General features: G+C 35.1%; 1 protein-coding gene across 3 annotated transcripts in view; it reads left to right on the top strand.

Annotated features, from left to right (window-relative positions):
• ZBTB25 (zinc finger and BTB domain containing 25) overlaps nucleotides 1-18,472 on the top strand; it is a 21,029-nt gene extending 2,557 nt beyond the window's left edge. Inside the window, exons 2-4 of one of the 3 annotated variants that reach the window (XM_039875223.1) lie at nucleotides 9,154-9,333; nucleotides 12,194-13,137; nucleotides 17,871-18,472. In XM_039875223.1, the coding sequence (XP_039731157.1) occupies nucleotides 9,161-9,333; nucleotides 12,194-13,137; nucleotides 17,871-17,917 (1,164 nt within the window). In that variant the 5' untranslated portion in view covers nucleotides 9,154-9,160 and the 3' untranslated portion in view covers nucleotides 17,918-18,472. Of the gene's footprint in view, nucleotides 1-9,153; nucleotides 9,334-12,193; nucleotides 17,838-17,870 lie in introns of those variants that run through there. The other 2 variants (XM_039875222.1, XM_039875221.1) reach the window with 2 other exon arrangements.
• Nucleotides 18,473-18,606: the final 134 nt, after the last annotated feature.

Genomic DNA, 18,606 nt, shown 5'->3' with positions numbered 1-18,606 from the left:
CTGTAAAATGGAAATAAAAAGAACACATATAGTTATGGTGAGGATGAAAAGAAATAATGTACATAGAGCCCTTAGCACAAGGCCTTGCATATAATATTTACTCATTATAATAATAGCTATCAGTAATAACTAGAACAGCATTATTCCCTCTGGGATTGGATTGCTACTTGAGCCTGCTTGAGGAGAGTGGGGGAAGAGGAAACAAAGTTTGAAGCAAATATCAGTTTCAGGATTATTAATGGAATTTAACTCTCCCTTTGCTCTCAGGAATTTTTTTCTTTTTTTTAACTTTATCTGGAGAAAAAGTGTTTATAGTGTTTTTGAAATTTTTCTAATTTATTTCTTCCCTGCTTACAAATCAATAGACAATTACTTTTTGTTCCTTCTGAAAAATTCTAGACACTTTAAGCAAAGTGTTTCATTAGCCTCTATGGATAATGTGTTTGTGGAACGCTCCATGGCAAAAGTATTGGTTCACCTATATTCAGAAGTTATAATCATTCTTATTTGTACTGTATTCTAGGTCTGTACTAGCATTGTCGTTTTCCAACTTTCTCCTTTCAGTATCTGTTTTTTCTTTCAGAAATAATAGTTTTTATTTTTTTGGTGGACTAAGAAGAATCTTCTTTCCTTCACAGAGTTCTGATATTTTTAAGGTCCACTAGCAGTTTGCACTCACGGTGTTAGCATTCTTGTTTGCCTGGTACTGTGGCTTTATCAGACATCCCACATGTTGGTTAGATGGGGGTTAGAGATGTAAGGCTGGCTGTGTCTGCCAACAGGCAAGAGGCCCCAAACTAACGTTTCCCTGTTCCGTTAGTTTCTAGAGCATAACTGCTCTTCCTGTATCATCTGCCACGTCTATTTCTTACCCTCTTCTCTAATATTTTCAATGATTTTCATAAGCAGATGCCTTGAATTACTGCAGATTTTACCTCAACCGTTATTTTTAGATTTGGAATTTCCATATTATTTATAGGTGTAATGGTGTATGAAAGTAAACATCTCTTTTTCCTAAATACTTTTTATTTTTTATTTAAATTTTTTTTATGGCGACATTGGTTAATGAAATCCAATGTTTCAGCGGCACACTTTCAAACAGTAAGGAATATGTGTGTGTGTGTATATATATATATATATATATATATATATATATATATATACACACACACATATATACTGTGTGTTCACCTCCCATAGTTAGATTTTTTTTTTTGTCACCACATATTTGCCTAAGTACTTTTTTAAAAAAAGTTTGAAAATGGTGTGTTCCTCCTCTGCCCTCAGTGCCCAGCCTGCTAGCTTGGGAGCATTTTTGTTTCTTAATCTAGCTAATTATTTAAAGTTACAATTAGAATTCTAATTGTTGATTTTTGTTCATTTAATGTAATTGGCATAATTCCCACATTTTGAGCATTTCTTGTGAAGTTGCTTTTTTTCCTCTAATTTTAGGGTGTGAAATATTCTCTAGAGTTTCTTTGGTCTTCTCTTCTTCTAACTCAGTGACTCTTTACTGAGGCATCTTATTAGAATCAACTGAGGAGCTTTTGTAAAATGTACCTGTGCTTCACCTCCAGCAATTCTGTTTGGGTTAGTCTGGAGTAGGATTCGGGCTTCAGTACCACTCTACATGGAAACTTTTATAATAGCAATAAGAGCCACTATTTAAGATAAAATTATTTCTGCAAATATTCTTTCTCTAGGTTATAAAATGTTACACCTCCAGAATCATGTGAAAATACCATTAAAAAATTAAAATCATTGTATAAAGTCTTTTATCATGTAGCAACATGAGTATTTCTGCTTTTACCTTCGTATTTACAGTTGTGATTAAGTATCTCAATAAAGGTGTATACATTTCCTCTGTCAACTTTCCTATTCTTAATGATAATTAATGAAGTCATAGTGATAGGAATTACAGAGAAAATATCTAAGACTTTTCCACAGAAACAGACATCTTATTCCTTCTGTTCCTTTTTTTTAAATTAAAGATTCTAACAGGAAAAAAAAAAAGATTCTTATAGCTTGAGAGAATAAAAGCTGTGTATTCCAGGACACCGTTCTGGCTACCATGGATCTGAGAGTCCAGTCTAATACAGTAGATTTCTTTTAATAAATAAAAATAAATGATATTGAATATCAAGCTAACTTTGAATTAAATATATTGGTGTAAAACTGTTCTAGATTACTTAGTTTGAGCTAATCCAGAATTATTGCAATCTAGTAAGTAAACAAGGTTTTTGTAGTTTCTCTTAAATATCAATCCTAACCCTATTACTATTCTATAAATACCACTTTATAACAAAGCATTTTAAAATGTATCGCTCTTAAATTTTGGCTCTAGTATTTATAAATATAATAAAATGATAAAATATTTTTCTGCAACCTCTCTCACATCTTGAAATTTCCACCAGAAATTCTCAAATGTAACTTTTAAGATCTTTCTGTATACATAGGAAACTTTGGCTGTTCCACATACTAGTGAAAATAAAACCGAAGGTCAAAGAAATGAGCAAATGCTATATAAAAAGCCTAGCTAACAATTTGCAAAGTAGGTTGTATTAGAAAATGTTCTCAGTAACTTTGTGATGGATCGGCTCTGTTGACCTGAGGTACAATCTGGTTGTGTTGCTTTAAAACATCAAATGTCTGTTAGTATGCCAACAAGTTCCAATGAAAAGAAACTATTATGCATAAGTGTTGTGTGTGTGTTTTTAACAGGTCAGAATTTTTTTCATTCTATAAACTTGGAAAATTTATCCCCTTATTTGATTCAATATATTTGTGAAATCTATCAATACATATGTTGAAAGTTGTAGATCAAGATTTTGAAGAAAGGGCACTGAGTTTAAAGTCAGACTCGAATAGAAGTACTCCCATCACTATTTAATAGCTAGTTGTCTGACTTTGGGTGCCTTTCCTTCCATCTCTGAGCCTGTGGTTCCTCAACTATAAAATGGAACTAATTCCTGTTCCAGTTCCACATAAGATCAAAAAAGATAGTGTGGGGCAGAGGTTCTCAAAGTATGGTCAAGGGACCCCTTGGAGGTTGCTGAAACTCTGTCAGTGGGTCTACAAGGATCTTTCTTTTGCAGGGCCAAGTTCTCTTAATATACTTGAACCAAAGTAGCAACAGATTGAATGCAGAAGCAGAGAAAAGATCCCAGCTGTATTTTTTAAAGCCAGATACTGAAGAGGATTGCAAAATATAAAGCAGTGCCACTAATCTTACTTCAAAATATATATATATTTTTTTCCTAAAATATATATATATATATATATTTTAGGAAAAAATGTATTATCTGTGTTAATATGTCATAGGTTTATTGTTATTTTAAATAAATTTTTTAAAGTTTCTCACTTCTAATTTCTCATATGGTGAATATTGTTAAGATAAGCATAACCCACATAAGTAACAGCTCTTCACAGTTCTTCATACTTTTTCTTAAGAAGGTAAATGGATCTTGAGACCAGAACTTTTTAGAACTGCTGATAAAGGGTAATGACTGAGTAGTTCCTATTAAGATTTGAGATTTATAAAAATAAAAGTTTATAGTGTTATTGAGATAAAACTAAAAACTTGAAAAAAGTTTAAACTACCAGATGTCATTTGTGAGTGATAAAAAGCTGGCAGAAACTGGACTGAAGTTTCTGCAGTCTACACTTGGAAGAGGGGAATAGCAGTGGATAAATTTTCATTTTTATGCTTTTTATCCTGAGAGAAGGCCCCACTTGGTGACAGGAGGGGATGGCTAAAACTGGAATAACCTGTAATCTTGAAGAGGACAGTTAAGAGTGAACAGATAGCTGGAAAGTAAGGAGAAAAATTCTAGAAAGTATGTGGTGGGAGTGGGAGTAGGGATGCTAAATACTGTATATAAACTCAGCGTGAATCCCTTGCCAATCCCTAAACTTATGCATAGAATAGCCTTCAGACAGCACACCTAACACTGAAAAATCTGAACTGTAGAGAAGAACAAACTTGGAGCTAAGTCCATCCAAGTTAATTGTCTGCAAAAACAAAAAAATCAGTACTCTTTGGAAGAATATTACAGAATCTAGAGTCTTTACTATAGTAATCACAATGTCTAGGATATTACCCCAAATGACTAAGCATATGATGAAACAGGAAAGTATCACGCTAATTAGTGGAGATTGACTCCAAGGTGACCTAGAGGTTGGATTTGGCAGGGAAGATTTAAAGCAGCCATTATAGCTCATGGATATAAAGCAAAATGAGGTTATAATGTGTGAACAAATAGGAAATCACAGCAGAGAAATAGAAACTAAAAAAGAATAAGATAATTCTAGACCTGAAAATATAATATCTGAAATAAAAAATTCACTGAGTTTGTTTAATAGATTAAAAATGACAGAATCAGTGAACTTGATAGATTAATAGGTATTTTCTCTTCTGAAGTAGAAATAAGGGTACGTGAAAGTTCTCTACAAACTTCATAACATCAGGGATTATATAGATTTCTCTCAAGGCCTAAACTCACCTATTTCCTTTGTGTATTGACTGATTCCAGTTTGTAAACCAATGCTATCTAAATACTTTTCAAGTCTCTCCCCTCACCTCGACCATTTACTTTTCACTCTCGGAAAAGGATATCTCTTCTCCATGGCTAACTGCTATACTTACACTTTTGATTGTGTTCCTTCTGGCTTCTAGAGATTCCACCCTTTATCCTAAAAGTCGTCTTCAGTCTGTAGCATCCTCAGTGTCTTCGTTGTACTTACCTTTTATGGCCTCTGCTTTCTAACATCTCACATCCTTGCAGCCGGATAGTTTGCTCTTAGTGTTAAATGTTTCAGAGATCATCAGAAACCTCTTGGTCACCATACTTGGGGTTGTGGGAATAGGCCTCATCCCCATGTTTTTCTGTAGCATTTTCCGTCATTGCCACCTCCTCCTACCAAGGTTCTCACTTTCCTTCACATCCTTTTTCCTCCTCTTCTGTCTTATTGTCTTGTCTGTTTTTTAAAGATTCATTCTTGGCCTTTTTTCCCCCTTATTTTACTCAATAGTCACATTCACTCCTGATGATTTAGTCTTGTCATTCCAGAGGACGTCCTCTCTCTCTAGCCCTGCTCTCTCTAGAGCCAGTCCAGCATATCATCTCCACTGATCATTAAACATTTCTACTCAGATGTCCTAGAGTGAACACCTTGAACTCAATGTGTCAAAAACTAAACTTATCAAGCCAGTTTCTATGCCTCTTCTCTGGCAGTCTGGGACCCTGCCTTTTTATATCAACACCTAGCACATGGCACTTACTCTGCAAATATGACCTGAAGGAATGAACGAAGCCTTACAGTTAGCCAAGCTGGAATTCTGAGACTCACCCTTGACTTAATCTCTGCGGCTGACCACATCCAGTCTACTGTCAAGTTAAGTCAGTTTTACTTCTGGTGTATCTTCTTGTATACCTTCATTCGCACTGTCATTACTTGGATATTGCAGTAGGTTTCTTGCTGATCTTTATTTCTCCGTGGCCTTACCTTGCTAATATTTTAAATATATTACAAGTAGACCAGTCTTGATACTCAGGCCTAATTATGGTGATGATGATGATGATGATACTCAGGCCTAATTATAGTGATGATGATGATGATGATGACGACGACGACGACGACGACGACTGGTATGTATTGAATGCTTTCTATGGGCTCCCTATTTCTAGGTGCATATATGCATCATCTTATTAATATATCTAAATAACCTGTAAAGTAGATAGTGTAATTTTCCATATTTTATAAGTGAAACAGAGGCCCAGAGAGTTAAGTGTCAGGTCAAGATCCCATGGCTAAACGACAGAGCTGCAATTTTAATCTAAGCTGTCTGATTCCAGAGTTCGGACTTTAACTACTATGCTGCTATCCCTCCCACAGAAAACAACATAGATCTCTATTTCAGACACAGCTGCAATATCTTTTAGTTTTAATTTAGTAACCTCTGTGAGCTGACCCCATCTCTTATTATTCACTTACTTTTGTTTTTTTCTGTGCCAACCTGAATTCTTCAGTTATCTATATATACATACCCCTCCCTGTAATTTTACCCTTTCTAATTTTTCTGCCTGCAGTGTTATGTTCACCTTCTGCCTATTCATCTAAATCTAGTTCAAACAGCTTATTTTCCATTGGGTCACCTGTTATTTATTTCGCTCTCATAGCATGTTCCCCAAACTGCTTTTATGACACTTGTCACTTCATGTCATAATTACTATGTTTTATCTCCCCTATTAGCCTGTAATCTTGATCGCAGAATCTATGTAATTTTTTCCCTACCCTCATGCCTTGTACAATGGGTGCTTTCAAATATTTTTCCTTTATTAAATTTTTCTTCAAAAAATATTTTTCATTAAGTGAATTTAACTGTTACTCATAGCCCAGTAACCACAAGATTTTTTTATATATGGCTTTTTAGTGTGCCATTTTCATTTCCATATGGTTCAATGGTTCATTATACTAATGTTATGTATGTATATACATCTATATATACATGCATAGATATATCTATATATATATAAATATATATAACTGGTAAAAATGTTTATAATCTGGGGGTTTTGAGACAATTTGTAAGGCTAGTTAAACCATTTGAACCATTCATTGAATCTAAGACAGTTTTTCACATACTGAAATCTCTAATATAGAGTTTTATTTTGGTATTTTAGTCTTCTTATAAATTGGTGATGTATTAGAATCAGGGAAATGTAAGTACAATAAATAGTGGTTTTTGGTTAAAAGGCCTTTGGGAATAATACCCACACTTGGATTTTGTTTGTATTCTTAGAGGTAGGCTCAAGTCTCCAGGTTTTGTTATATCGTTATTTCTTATTTCATTGCTACTTAAAGGCTTTTAAAATGAGAAGGTAAGGGATAAGAGATTTGTTTTTGTTTTTGTTTTTTTAATTGGGGAGAAATAGGGGAAACGTTTGAATAAGTAGGTTTTTTTAAAAAGTAATGTTTAATGTAGAATTAAGCAAGTTGCAGGATTCCTAAAGTACAGTATTATTTGTAAAAAATTTTCAAACATCCAGAACAGTACCATACCTTCTTGAGGGATATATACATATGCAGTAACATCATGACAATATACAGGAGAGACATAAACATCAAATTCAAGATGGCATTTACCTTTGGAGGCAAGGTTGGTGCTGGGATAGAATGAGGGAGAGATGCCAGGGGCGTCAGGAGGGTCTCTACCATGTTTGCAATGTTTATTTCTACGCTCAGTGGTGGGTGGTTAGGTGGGTGCTACATTGTTCTCTGTACCTACTTGTCTATCTGAAATATTTCATAATTTTAAAAAAGGAAAAGGTATATATGTAGGTATGTCTGCTATTAAACTTCTATAAAGGGTTTTTTTAAAATTTTAAACAGTACAGTTCCCCCTACCTCTAACTCCCTGCTCCCTAGTTTCCCTCCCAGAAACGAACATTTTACTCATTTCTTTGATGCTTTCCAGAGATATGTACATAAACAAGAATATATTTATGAATAATTTCCTCCCTCCCCCACCTTTAAAAATAAAATAACCACTCCACCCCCTTTACATAAGTGGTAGTGTTTCTTATTTTACTTTGCTTTTTTTACTTTATATATCTTGGAGATTATTCCATATTGGTACATTAAATATGTAGTTTTAATAAAAATAGATTTAACTTTTTATCAGTAATAATCATGTTTATCTTTACCAGTCTAGACTTTAGCCACTAAGTATAAATATTTGTTTCGCTGTGTCACATTTGTTTAAGTGGCAGGAAATCCAGATTTTTCCCTGATTTCTCTTTCCAAATATTTCTGAGGCTTCCTGGGGTCCCTTGATGTGTAACTGGGCTGATGGTTCCCTTGGTTCTTCCAGTTCGCGAGTCATGTTCCCTCTGGGAGATAGAGAGGGAGGTCGTTTGAGTGCCTGGGTTTGAATACTCTCATCTGTCACTTACTAGTAGTTTGACCTTGAGTAAATTAACTCTGTGCTGCTGATTCAGTTTCTTCATCTGTAAGACACTGAGTACTCCCTTTCTCATAGAGTTGTATTAAATGAGTGGAAATTGCCTGATAACATAGGAAGCACTATAAAATGTTAGCTATTTTTACTATATTTTCACTCAGCTGTCTGCTGCCCAAGCTACTGCCAGTCTCCAGACAGCCAGCCCCACACTCTAATCACTGACCTCCTTACACCTTGGTCTCCCTGGCTAGTAAGGAAACTTCATTCTCCTTTTAGAATCTGCTTTTTTCAGTGGAGGCTCTCCTGGACCCACAGTGATGCCCTCTATACCACAGCTGCCGTCTTTCTAAAGCACCAGGGCTCTCTGTACAGTTGGGGTGGAGAAAGTGATAAAGCACAGCTTCCCACCTGTTTGGAACCATGGAAGTCTTGAATGTTCTTGCTACTCATGCTAAATTTCTCTGCCAGAATTCTTTTGCATGTTATTCCTCATGCATGATTTTTTCCTCCCGAGGCCAGTGCTCTCATCCTGCATTCTGCTTCCTTCAGGAACCTCCATGCATGTATGTATCTGAAGTCAGTTAAGATCAGGGTTTAGGTTCTTTCCCATGGGGCTCCCGGGCCCATGTAAATCAGGGGATGTGGCTGAGCATCTATTTTAAGGGCTCCTGAACTTACTGTGACTGATAAGTTTCCCAAACATTGTGTGATAGGCCAGTGTCCCCTGAGCACACAGGATCCCTAAGGCACAGCGACAGCTCTAGCCTAGCCGAGACATACTTATTAACATTTATAGCTAACATTTGAATAGCTGTTTCCAGTACAAGGTGCTTTTCACATAACTTATTTAGGGATAAATATCTCATTCCTATTTTTCCAGTGAGGAAACAGGACTAGAAACATTGTGGTTACCTAGATTTAAAAGAACAGGCCTTATGTTCCTATATCATTCATACCAAGCAACCTTCTTACCAGATGAAAAAAGTCCATATATATTTACAGCTTCAGTAGAGTTGATATCAATTGTCATAATAGGAGGACTTAATGTTAGGTTTGGGGTGAAATTAATAGTATTGAAAACTTTTGAATAATTTCATTTAAATTTAGGTCTCCTTGTATTTTGTAGGTTTGTGTGAACTATAGCCAATTTTGCAAAAAAAAAAAAATCTTTATATTGTCCTTTTTCTCAGAATCACAATGGACACAGCTAGCCATAGCCTTGTCCTTCTGCAGCAGCTGAACATGCAACGAGAATTTGGTTTTTTGTGTGATTGCACAGTTGCTATTGGAGATGTTTACTTCAAAGCTCACAGAGCAGTGCTAGCTGCTTTTTCTAACTATTTCAAGATGATATTTATTCACCAAACAAGGTAAGGATGTGCTTTTTGTAAATCAGATGAATTTTAATGTTGTGGTATATCTAAACCTTATAACATCATTTTAGGGATTTTTTTGTTATGGAGTCACCTTAAGGAATAAAAAGAAAAATAATAAAACAAACAAAAACCAAATAAATAAATAAATAAAACCAATAAATAAATAAAACCAATTTATCAGTAATTAAATGCAGCGTGAAGGATTTATGGTGAAGATAAGAGTAAGAAACAAAAGCTCAAATTTATTGAAGGCTTATCCTATACCAAGCCTTAAGTATTTACCTGATATAAATTCTACCGTTGTCCATACTATCTTAGAGAAAAAGAAACCAAGACTGAGTAGTTAAGTAACTCGCCCATCTAGGATTACACAGCTAATAAGTTAGACTCATGTACATCTGTGGTCTTAAAAAGTTTTGCTCTTAATCACTAAGTTGCTGATTTCCATTCCATAACACTTTCATAGCAAGGTTTCAGTGTCATAATTCTACCCACTTTATATTCCATATTACAGTTCAAAGGTCATTTGTTTCAAATAGTTTTTCAAAAAGTTCTTTTGGATTCAGTTTACCCTAACATGATAAATAAGTAGTGGGAGGGCTGGAAAGTGCTATTCAGATTTTGAGCTCTTGGTAAAGAATTCCTTTAATACATCTTCCATTGAAAGTGATAGAATATTATGTTTTTTAAAAGGACTTTACATGAAATATTTAGGATTTCAGCATCAATTATACATTTTTATTTAATTGCTCACTCATTTAACTATTTTTGAGCACTTACATGTCAGGCACTATGCTAGACCTCAGTAACAGGTAAGTTATACTCCCTGCCCTCAAGAAATTTTTAGTCTAATAGAGATGCAATACATATAAAGAAAATGATTGCAGTATAATTGATCTCTCTGCCTCAGTTTCCTTTTCCAGAAAACACTAGAATAGTGTACACACGCATGCTGTTAAGAAGATTAAATGGATTAATAATATTAAAATATTTAGAACAGGAGCTTCGCACTGTTAGCTGCTGTTATTAATAATTAATGTGATAAGTCCATAATAGAAATGTTGTACAAGGTAGAGTGGAATGTCAGCAGCCCTATTTTGAGAAGGTTGAAACAGGTTTTACAGAGGCCCTTGAAGGATCTTGAAGGATCAGGAGTTGTTTTTCAGATGTAAAGGAATGCAAGAAGGTACACTGCAGGCAGAGGAAAAAAAAATGCATGAAAACATACAGATATGAACCAGGCTAGATTAAAATGATTGGAATGTATGGCACAAAGAGGATAGGTGGTTAGAGTAGGCAACAGGTTATGGGTAGCCTTTTCTGCCATGCCAAAGAGTTTCCTCTCTGACCTAAGTGTCATTGTAGAAACTAGATTAGAAACACTACCTTCACATCAGTCTTGTCCAAGAGCTGTGAGTTGATTCAGCTCCCATCACCATGCTAAACTAAATCCAGGAGACACAAAGGTGGCAGTTGTGCGGTATCATTGGGCAACTGAAAATCCTCAGTTAACAGCTCTGTGCTGTTATAAAAAACCCCTGCCATAGACCATGGCAGTGGGTGGGTCAGAGCTAAGAGTGAAGGCCAAGAGGGAATCCTGAGATATCAGGGCTAAAATGGATTGTCAGCATACTGACACCCAGTATTATCTGATGCATTGTCACAAACTTCTGCTTCAGGGAAGTCCAGTCCATTGACCAGTTCCATTGTTCCTTAACATCCAGCATTTCCCTCAGGTTGTCTTTATCTTAATTTTTCGAGATGTTTTCCTGATTTCTTGTTACACAGTTATTTCTATCTCTTATCTGAATTCTAGATTCATATATAAAAATTGAGTTTGAAACTTATTTTAAAGTTTTTCAAAGTTATCCTGGTATTCATTTGTGATTTAAAGAGGAGATATACTAATATAGTGTGGAAGCCAAAATAAGGTTAACATAATTTAAAGTCTAAATGTTACCAATGTCAGCACACCCTTTAAAATTTTTTAAATATTTTTATTGTAAAATATATGTAACACAAAATTTGCCATTTTAACCATTTTTAATTGTATAATTCGGTGGCATTAATTACATTCACAATATTGTGCAACCACCACCACTATTTATTTTTAAAACTTTTTATCACCCCAAACAGAAACTACTCGTTATAATAACTCCCTCTCCTTCCCCCGTCAAACTCCTGGTAATCTCTAGTTTGCTTTCTGTCTCTATGAATTTTGCCCATTCTAAATATTTCTTATAAGTGGCGTCATACAAAATTTGTCCTCTTGTATCTGCCTTATTTCACTTAGCATAATGTTTTCAAGGTTTATCCATGTTGTAGTTGTATCAGAATTGCATTCTGTTTTTTGGTTGAATAATATGCCATTGTATGTACACGCCACATTGTGTTTATCCATATATCCGTTGAAGGACACTGGGTTTCTACCTTCTGGCTAATGCTGTACTCAACACTGGTGTATAGGTATTTGCTTGAGTTCCTGTTTTTGGTTCTTTTGGTTATAGACTCAAAAGACTGTTAAGTTTCTTAAAATCAGGGTACCTATTTTATTTATCAATTTTCTACCTCCTGGCATCTAGTATCACTTAGGAGTCACTACATAAATATTGAATTAATCAGAAAATCTGTGTTTCCTAACTTTAGGCAGTAGATTGAATACATGATGAATGGTTGCTGGGCCATAAAACTGGTATACAATGAAAATTTAAGCTTTGGTTTCTGTGTTTCATCAAAGCAGATTGCTAAGTTTGAACTTCTTAAGAAAAAATTGCTTTAGCTTAAGACTGTGTACTATTAAATAAAAAGCCAACTGGGTTGTTTCATTTTTTGTGGATCTGTTTTTTTTTAACAGTGAATGCATCAAAATACAGCCAACTGACATCCAACCTGATATATTCAGCTATTTGTTACACATTATGTACACGGGGAAAGGGCCAAAACAGATTGTGGATCATAGTCGTTTGGAGGAAGGGATTCGATTTCTTCATGCCGACTACCTTTCTCACATTGCAATTGAAATGAATCAAGTGTTCTCACCAGAGACTGTGCAGTCTTCAAATCTGTATGGCATTCAGATCTCAACGACCCAAAAATCCACTGTCAAACAAGGGCTGGAGGTCAAAGAAGCTCCTTCCAGTAACAATGGAAACAGAGCTGCTGTGCAGGGTGACCATCCCCAGTTGCAGCTTTCACTTGCTATTGGGCTGGATGATCGTACTGCTGACCAGCAGAGGTCCCGGCCTGCCGCCCAGGCCTTAGAGGAACACCAGAAGCCTCCAGTGTCCATCAAGCAGGAGAGATGTGACCCAGAATCTGTAATCTCTCAGATCACACCCTCACCCTCATCAGAGGTAACAGGTCCCACTCTCACCGAAAGCAGTATCAAAATACACTTATGCCATTACTGTGGAGAGCGTTTTGATTCCCGTAGTAACCTAAGACAACATCTCCATACCCATGTGTCTGGATCCCTCCCATTTGGTGTTCCTGCTTCCATTCTGGAAAGTAATGACCTTGGTGAAGTGCATCCACTTAATGAAAATAGCGAGGTTCTTGAATGCCGCAGGCTCAGTTCCTTCATTGTCAAGGAGAATGAGCAGCAGCCTGACCCCTCAAACCGGGGGACCACAGAGTCTTTGCAGATCAGTCAAGTGTCTTTGATCTCGAAAGACACAGAGCCAGTAGAATTAAACTGTAATTTTTCTTTTTCAAGGAAAAGAAAAATCAGCTGTACCATCTGTGGTCATAAGTTTCTCCGAAAGAGCCAATTGCTGGAACACATGTATACACACAAAGGTAAATCTTATAGATATAACCGATGCCAAAGGTTTGGTAATGCATTAGCCCAGAGATTTCAGCCATTTTGTGACAGCTGGTCTGATAGCCCCCTGAAAAGTTCTCGCTTGTCGCAAGAACAATTCGACTCATCTTGTGCCTTAGAGTCAGAGGTCACACAAGAAAATGTGGACACTATTCTAGTTGAGTAGCAGTTTCTCCAGAATTTTTATATCAATTTTGAAAAAAATTTATATGCATTTTTTATTCATAAATTATTTTCCTCAATTTCTACTGACTTTTTCTTTACCATTTATTCATAGTTTTAATACTGTATATATTAGGTCACCTGAAGTAATTCGTGGCTATTAAAATGTAACCTTCAATTAGGGCTGTGAACTTTTCATAAATTAATTCACAATTTAGAAATCAGAAACCAGTATAGTAATATGGTACTTCAGAGTAAATATTTATAGAATTTCTAAGTTTTTCCAGGTTATAGAATCATTAAAAACAAAACAAATTAACATGAAGTAAATGAAATATTTTTTAAAGAATATTCTAGGCTATCACTTTTGGCTATTTCACATAAATAAGCCCCTATGAGGATTATTTAGAAATATTTCCTGCCATATAGGAAGCTAATGGTTATTTTAATGCATAATTATGATATAATGTATACAAAATTGTTTTAAGGCATAGATATACCAAATCATGAATAGTTTTAAAATTACATTTTACTTACTAGCTCTGCAACATCTTACATGGCTTTTATTTATCATTAAATGTTGAGCATAGCTCATTTTTAATTTAAAAAATTTAGTTAAAAAGACAGGAAGAAATCAGACAAAAAAGAAAAAAAAAACCCCAAGAAAGTAACAGTAAGATACATACACATAGATGAACATACAGAGACAGAGATTCAGATAGATCTGCATTGACTAACGCCCCAGTGTTGTTGCTTTAATCTAAAGTGTTTTCTTAAAGACCTTAAGAACAATTTGAGATTTTTTTATGAATGGGGATTTACAAAAGTTTAAAGAGAAAAACGGTAAAAAACATATTATCTTTATACCCTCAGTGTCAGAGCATTTTCTAGGCTGAGTTGATATTAATTTTCTAACAATCACTTGAAAAAGTAATTTTTCAGTGATACAGTTTTCACTTTTTTCTGGTCCATAAAACCAGCAGAGTAGATAGAATCAATGTTCTAGAACTATGTTTAAAATCTATGGTAGGTTTTTCTCTGTGAATAAACTTAACTCCCTTTTATAATGGTGAAAGTTAGAAAGCTAAAACCCCAGAAAAATTAAAACTGATAGAGTAAATAAAGATTCACCTGTCCTATGTAGCTGGGAAATAACTGATCAAACCTCTCACAAAGGATAGATCCAAATTGTTTCTGAAATGTTTAAATATCAAATACTAGATAGTGAAGAATAACAGAAGAGAGAGGCTTCAAAACAGCTTCACCATTTTTGTACGCTGCCCTGTGAAAAACTCTAAGCCTCACAGACATTTTAATCTAATCAACTTGGTTTGCCAGGCTTAGAATTAAACTGCATACAAAACTCTTTGAGTTCCTCAGTGACCGCACACACTGAGGACATTTCCTGACAACCTCAGCGTTCCTCGACAGCATCAGAGTTCATTCAGGAGGGAGCTCAAAGAGTAATCCAGCTCATTCTAAGGGTACAAAGGTTTTCTCTGGATGAACAGTGAGTTTAGCCGAATTATGAAGTCATAAGTTTTTCTTGAGGGTTGAATGATGAAAATAACTGGGCATTGTCTAACGCAGTAGAGTTTCTGCCTTAGACAAGTGAGTAAAGCCTCCTGGGGTCAGTATTGATATGTGTTGAGTGCAAATCTAACTTGTTATGGATGTAGGATCAATAGGAGTAGTTAAATGTGTTGCTCTTTGGGGTCAGAATGTCATTTAATCTTAGACTTAAATTATATAAGCAATTATGCACACTCATACTGTCTTCAAACATTTTATCTCATAGGATGAACATAAATATTAACATTGATTTCATGTATTTTAGGCTATTCAAGATCTATTCCCTAGCCGTCTTCAAGTGAAATTTTATTTTTCTCATTAAGATAATTTTTTCTGATTTTTCTTTTCTGTATTCTTTACTAATTGCTCAGTTGTTATTAGTCCTTGACACAAGAAGTACATAGCTAAAGGGTGGGATTAGGGGTATACAGGAGTTGTGGAGTAGGGTAGCAGTTCAGGGTAGGATCTGGAGAAATTGTAAGAATTTGCTTGTGGCCGATTGGCCATGATAGACAACATTAATTTAAAGCAGAAATGTATCTACGTTTGTTGGATCTTGAGAAAATAGAGGTTAACTGTATTTTTATTCTTATTCATATAGTTTTTTTATTTTTAATTTTTTTCTGCCTTTATTGAAATATAATAGACAGTTAGTTGCTTATATTTACATTGTATAATTCAGTGAGTTTTTTCCAATTATAGTTGGCATACAATAATATACCAGTTTCAGTTGTATAGCATAGTGATAAGAGATCCATATAATTTGCCAAGTGATCACCCCACTAAATCTAGTACCCTTCTTTCCCCTTATATATTTATTACAACTTTATTAACCATCTTCCCCTTGCTACACTCTACATCTCCATGTCTATCCTGCAACTATCCATTTGTACCTCTTAATCCCTTTGCCTTTTTTTACTGTCCCCCTCAACCTCCCTCTCATCTAGTAGCCCTCAAAATAGTCTCTGTATCTATGAGTTTATTTCCGCTTTTATTGTTATCTTGATAACATTTGCTTTGTGTTCAAAGCAAATGTTCATGATATTCTCTCTCTTTTAGGAAGTAGAAAAATGTTAACTCGTTTTATAGAAAAAAAAATCCCAAAAGCTGGGTTCTGGAGAACCAGTGAATAGTGGAGTGGGGGCTGACCAATTTTTTTTTCATTTGTTTAACAGGCATATTTTTTAAATAGCTTATATGACTAATGCTGCGCTCTGGGTGTATTTTTTTAAGGTATGATTTCTCACTAAGAAAATCTGATTTGTATAAAAAAAGTTTTTTCAGCTAAACCCTTTAGTTTTTGACTACATCATCTGTAAAATGGAGCTAATACTCTTACCCATTATGGTATGGGTTGCACAATGATTACCAAACTCTAAATACTGGAAATGCTATATGCACCTTAATCAGTGTATCAGGCACATACTAAACAGACATTTCTCTCTTGGATCAGCTTAGAATCTTCCTTTCTTTCCAGAAACAGACTATTTCACTACTTGTCCTTATTAGCACGTTGTCAGAACTCATCTGATAAGTGCAGTCTGCCTTATGAGAAAACCAAAATTTCTTGATTCATATCTCTGAGGTTGTTATTTCTTGCTCTTATTTTCTGATTTCCCACCTGTAAAATAGATATAAGCAATCCCTACCTCACAGGGGTGTTGTGAGGATTTGTATTAAAATTGCGTTAAGTGCTTAGTAACTTAACTAACCATGTAAAGAAAAATTATATAACTAAGCCTATTAACTTCTATATTTCAACCTGTAAATTCTAGAATGCCTTAGAAGCAGTCATATACTATTTAATACGTAGTAATTCATTGACAAACTTTATTTTTTACAAATACTCTAGAAACAGCAGTGTTGCCAGAATTCCTATTCTAACATAGTTTAAACAAGGAGAATATTAGTTCTTTTGCATTTGGGGGAATAACACCTTGCCATTCCAGCTTTACTGAAAGTTCTCCTAAATGTGTTGTTTACACTTAGGAAAAGGAACAAAGCAATGGAGAAAATATCATTTTCTTTGATGTAGGTCGTTATAAAAGTAGATGGGGACAAGAAATGGAGTGGGGATAATAGCATAGTAATTCATTAGGTTCTATTAAAATAATATTGGAAAGGCTTCATTTATAACTGAAGGAAATACATATTAATCATGGAAAAAGCCTGAAAATGTATAATTCCATTAACATTTATTTATATGGGCATATTCTGGATGTTGTAACTCAGATCCTTGATAAGTATCAATTTTTTGTCGTAATTGAGGCAAAAAAAAAATAGGTCATGTTAAGAGTTTTCATAATGTGACTTGTCTTTATGTGTTTAAAACTAAATGTAGCTCTATGGTATTTTATTATAATTTTTAAATTTCTAAGAGTGAAATCTGTAAGGGATTATTCCCTGTTGTACTTCTGTGTTTGTATGGTTGGACTTTTTGAAAATTGGTGAGATTAAGCAATTCCAAGCCCGGATATCTTAAATACAAGGAATCACAAACTGTGATTTTTGTCTCCGAGACCTGGAAGAATCCATTGTGCTTCAGTATGCATCTGTGCCATACGTGATTACTTAGTAGATTTTGCTCTAGTGCAACTGACGCTAAATGTCATCAACTCTTCTATTTTGTGCCAAGTAAAGTTGTTTAGTCAGATTAGATCAAATGTCAGAATACTTTCAGAGAAACTTGGATTTCAAAAACTTGTCCAATAATAAAGGCCCAGTGAAGAAATCTTCAAAGCACAAGTAACACATAGCAAAACACGGGAGACTGAAATCAATAATATATTGTATGGTTAAACTCTTCTACCTAATGTACTGTGAGTTTGCTTCAGAAGCATTCTTTTAAAAAGTTTTGTATGGAATGAAGATAGTGGATTTTACATATTTTATCATGACAAATAAATTAATGTGACTCGATCATAAACATAATCTCGTATTAGGTCAGCTTATAGAATGTGTTCTTATTTTACAGCAGTGTCTGCCAAATGTCTTCCTAGTGTTGAGGTAAGTGCCGGGTAACAATTTGGATGTATCATGCAAAAATGTATCTGTGAGCCCAATTCTTATCAACCATAATCCAGCTACCATCTCTGGAAAGAAAGATAACATCTAGTCATTACCCAGAAGTTTTCTTGCTTTGCTTCTGTCTTTCTTCCCTATTTATTCTCTACTATATCTCCTCCAAGTAACATAATCTACAACAGTGGTTCTCAACCAGGATATATTAAGGTTCCCCAGAGAAACAAGCCAACAGGATGTGTGTATGTGTGTGTGTGTGTACCTCCTGGCCAAGTTAAGTTGAGAGAGAGAAAAATCGATTTACTATAATGAACTGGCTTATGCAAATATGGAGGCTAAGAAGTCCCAGGTTCTATATTTGGCAAACTGGAGACCCAGGAAAGCCAATGGTATGATTCCAGTCCAAAAACCAGCAGTCCCACAAAGGCAGGAAAAGACCAGAGTCAAGTACTCTCAGAAGGGTCAACCTTTTTGTTCTATTCAGGCTTTGAACTGGTTGGATTAGGGCCACTACCATTAGAGAGGGCAGTCTGCTTTATTCAGTCTGTTGTTTCAGATGTTAGTCTCATCCAAAACACCTTCACAGACACACCCAGAATAATGTTTGACCAAATATCTGGGCACCCCGTGACCCAGTCAAGTTGACACATAATGTTAGTAATCACACGGGGTAGTCTCCCTCACCATAG

This window comes from Pteropus medius, unplaced genomic scaffold, assembly GCF_902729225.1.
Source record: "Pteropus medius unplaced genomic scaffold, Ma_sr-lr_union100, whole genome shotgun sequence".
Taxonomy (NCBI): domain Eukaryota; kingdom Metazoa; phylum Chordata; class Mammalia; order Chiroptera; family Pteropodidae; genus Pteropus; species Pteropus medius.
This window is presented reverse-complemented; position numbering and strand designations above follow the sequence as displayed.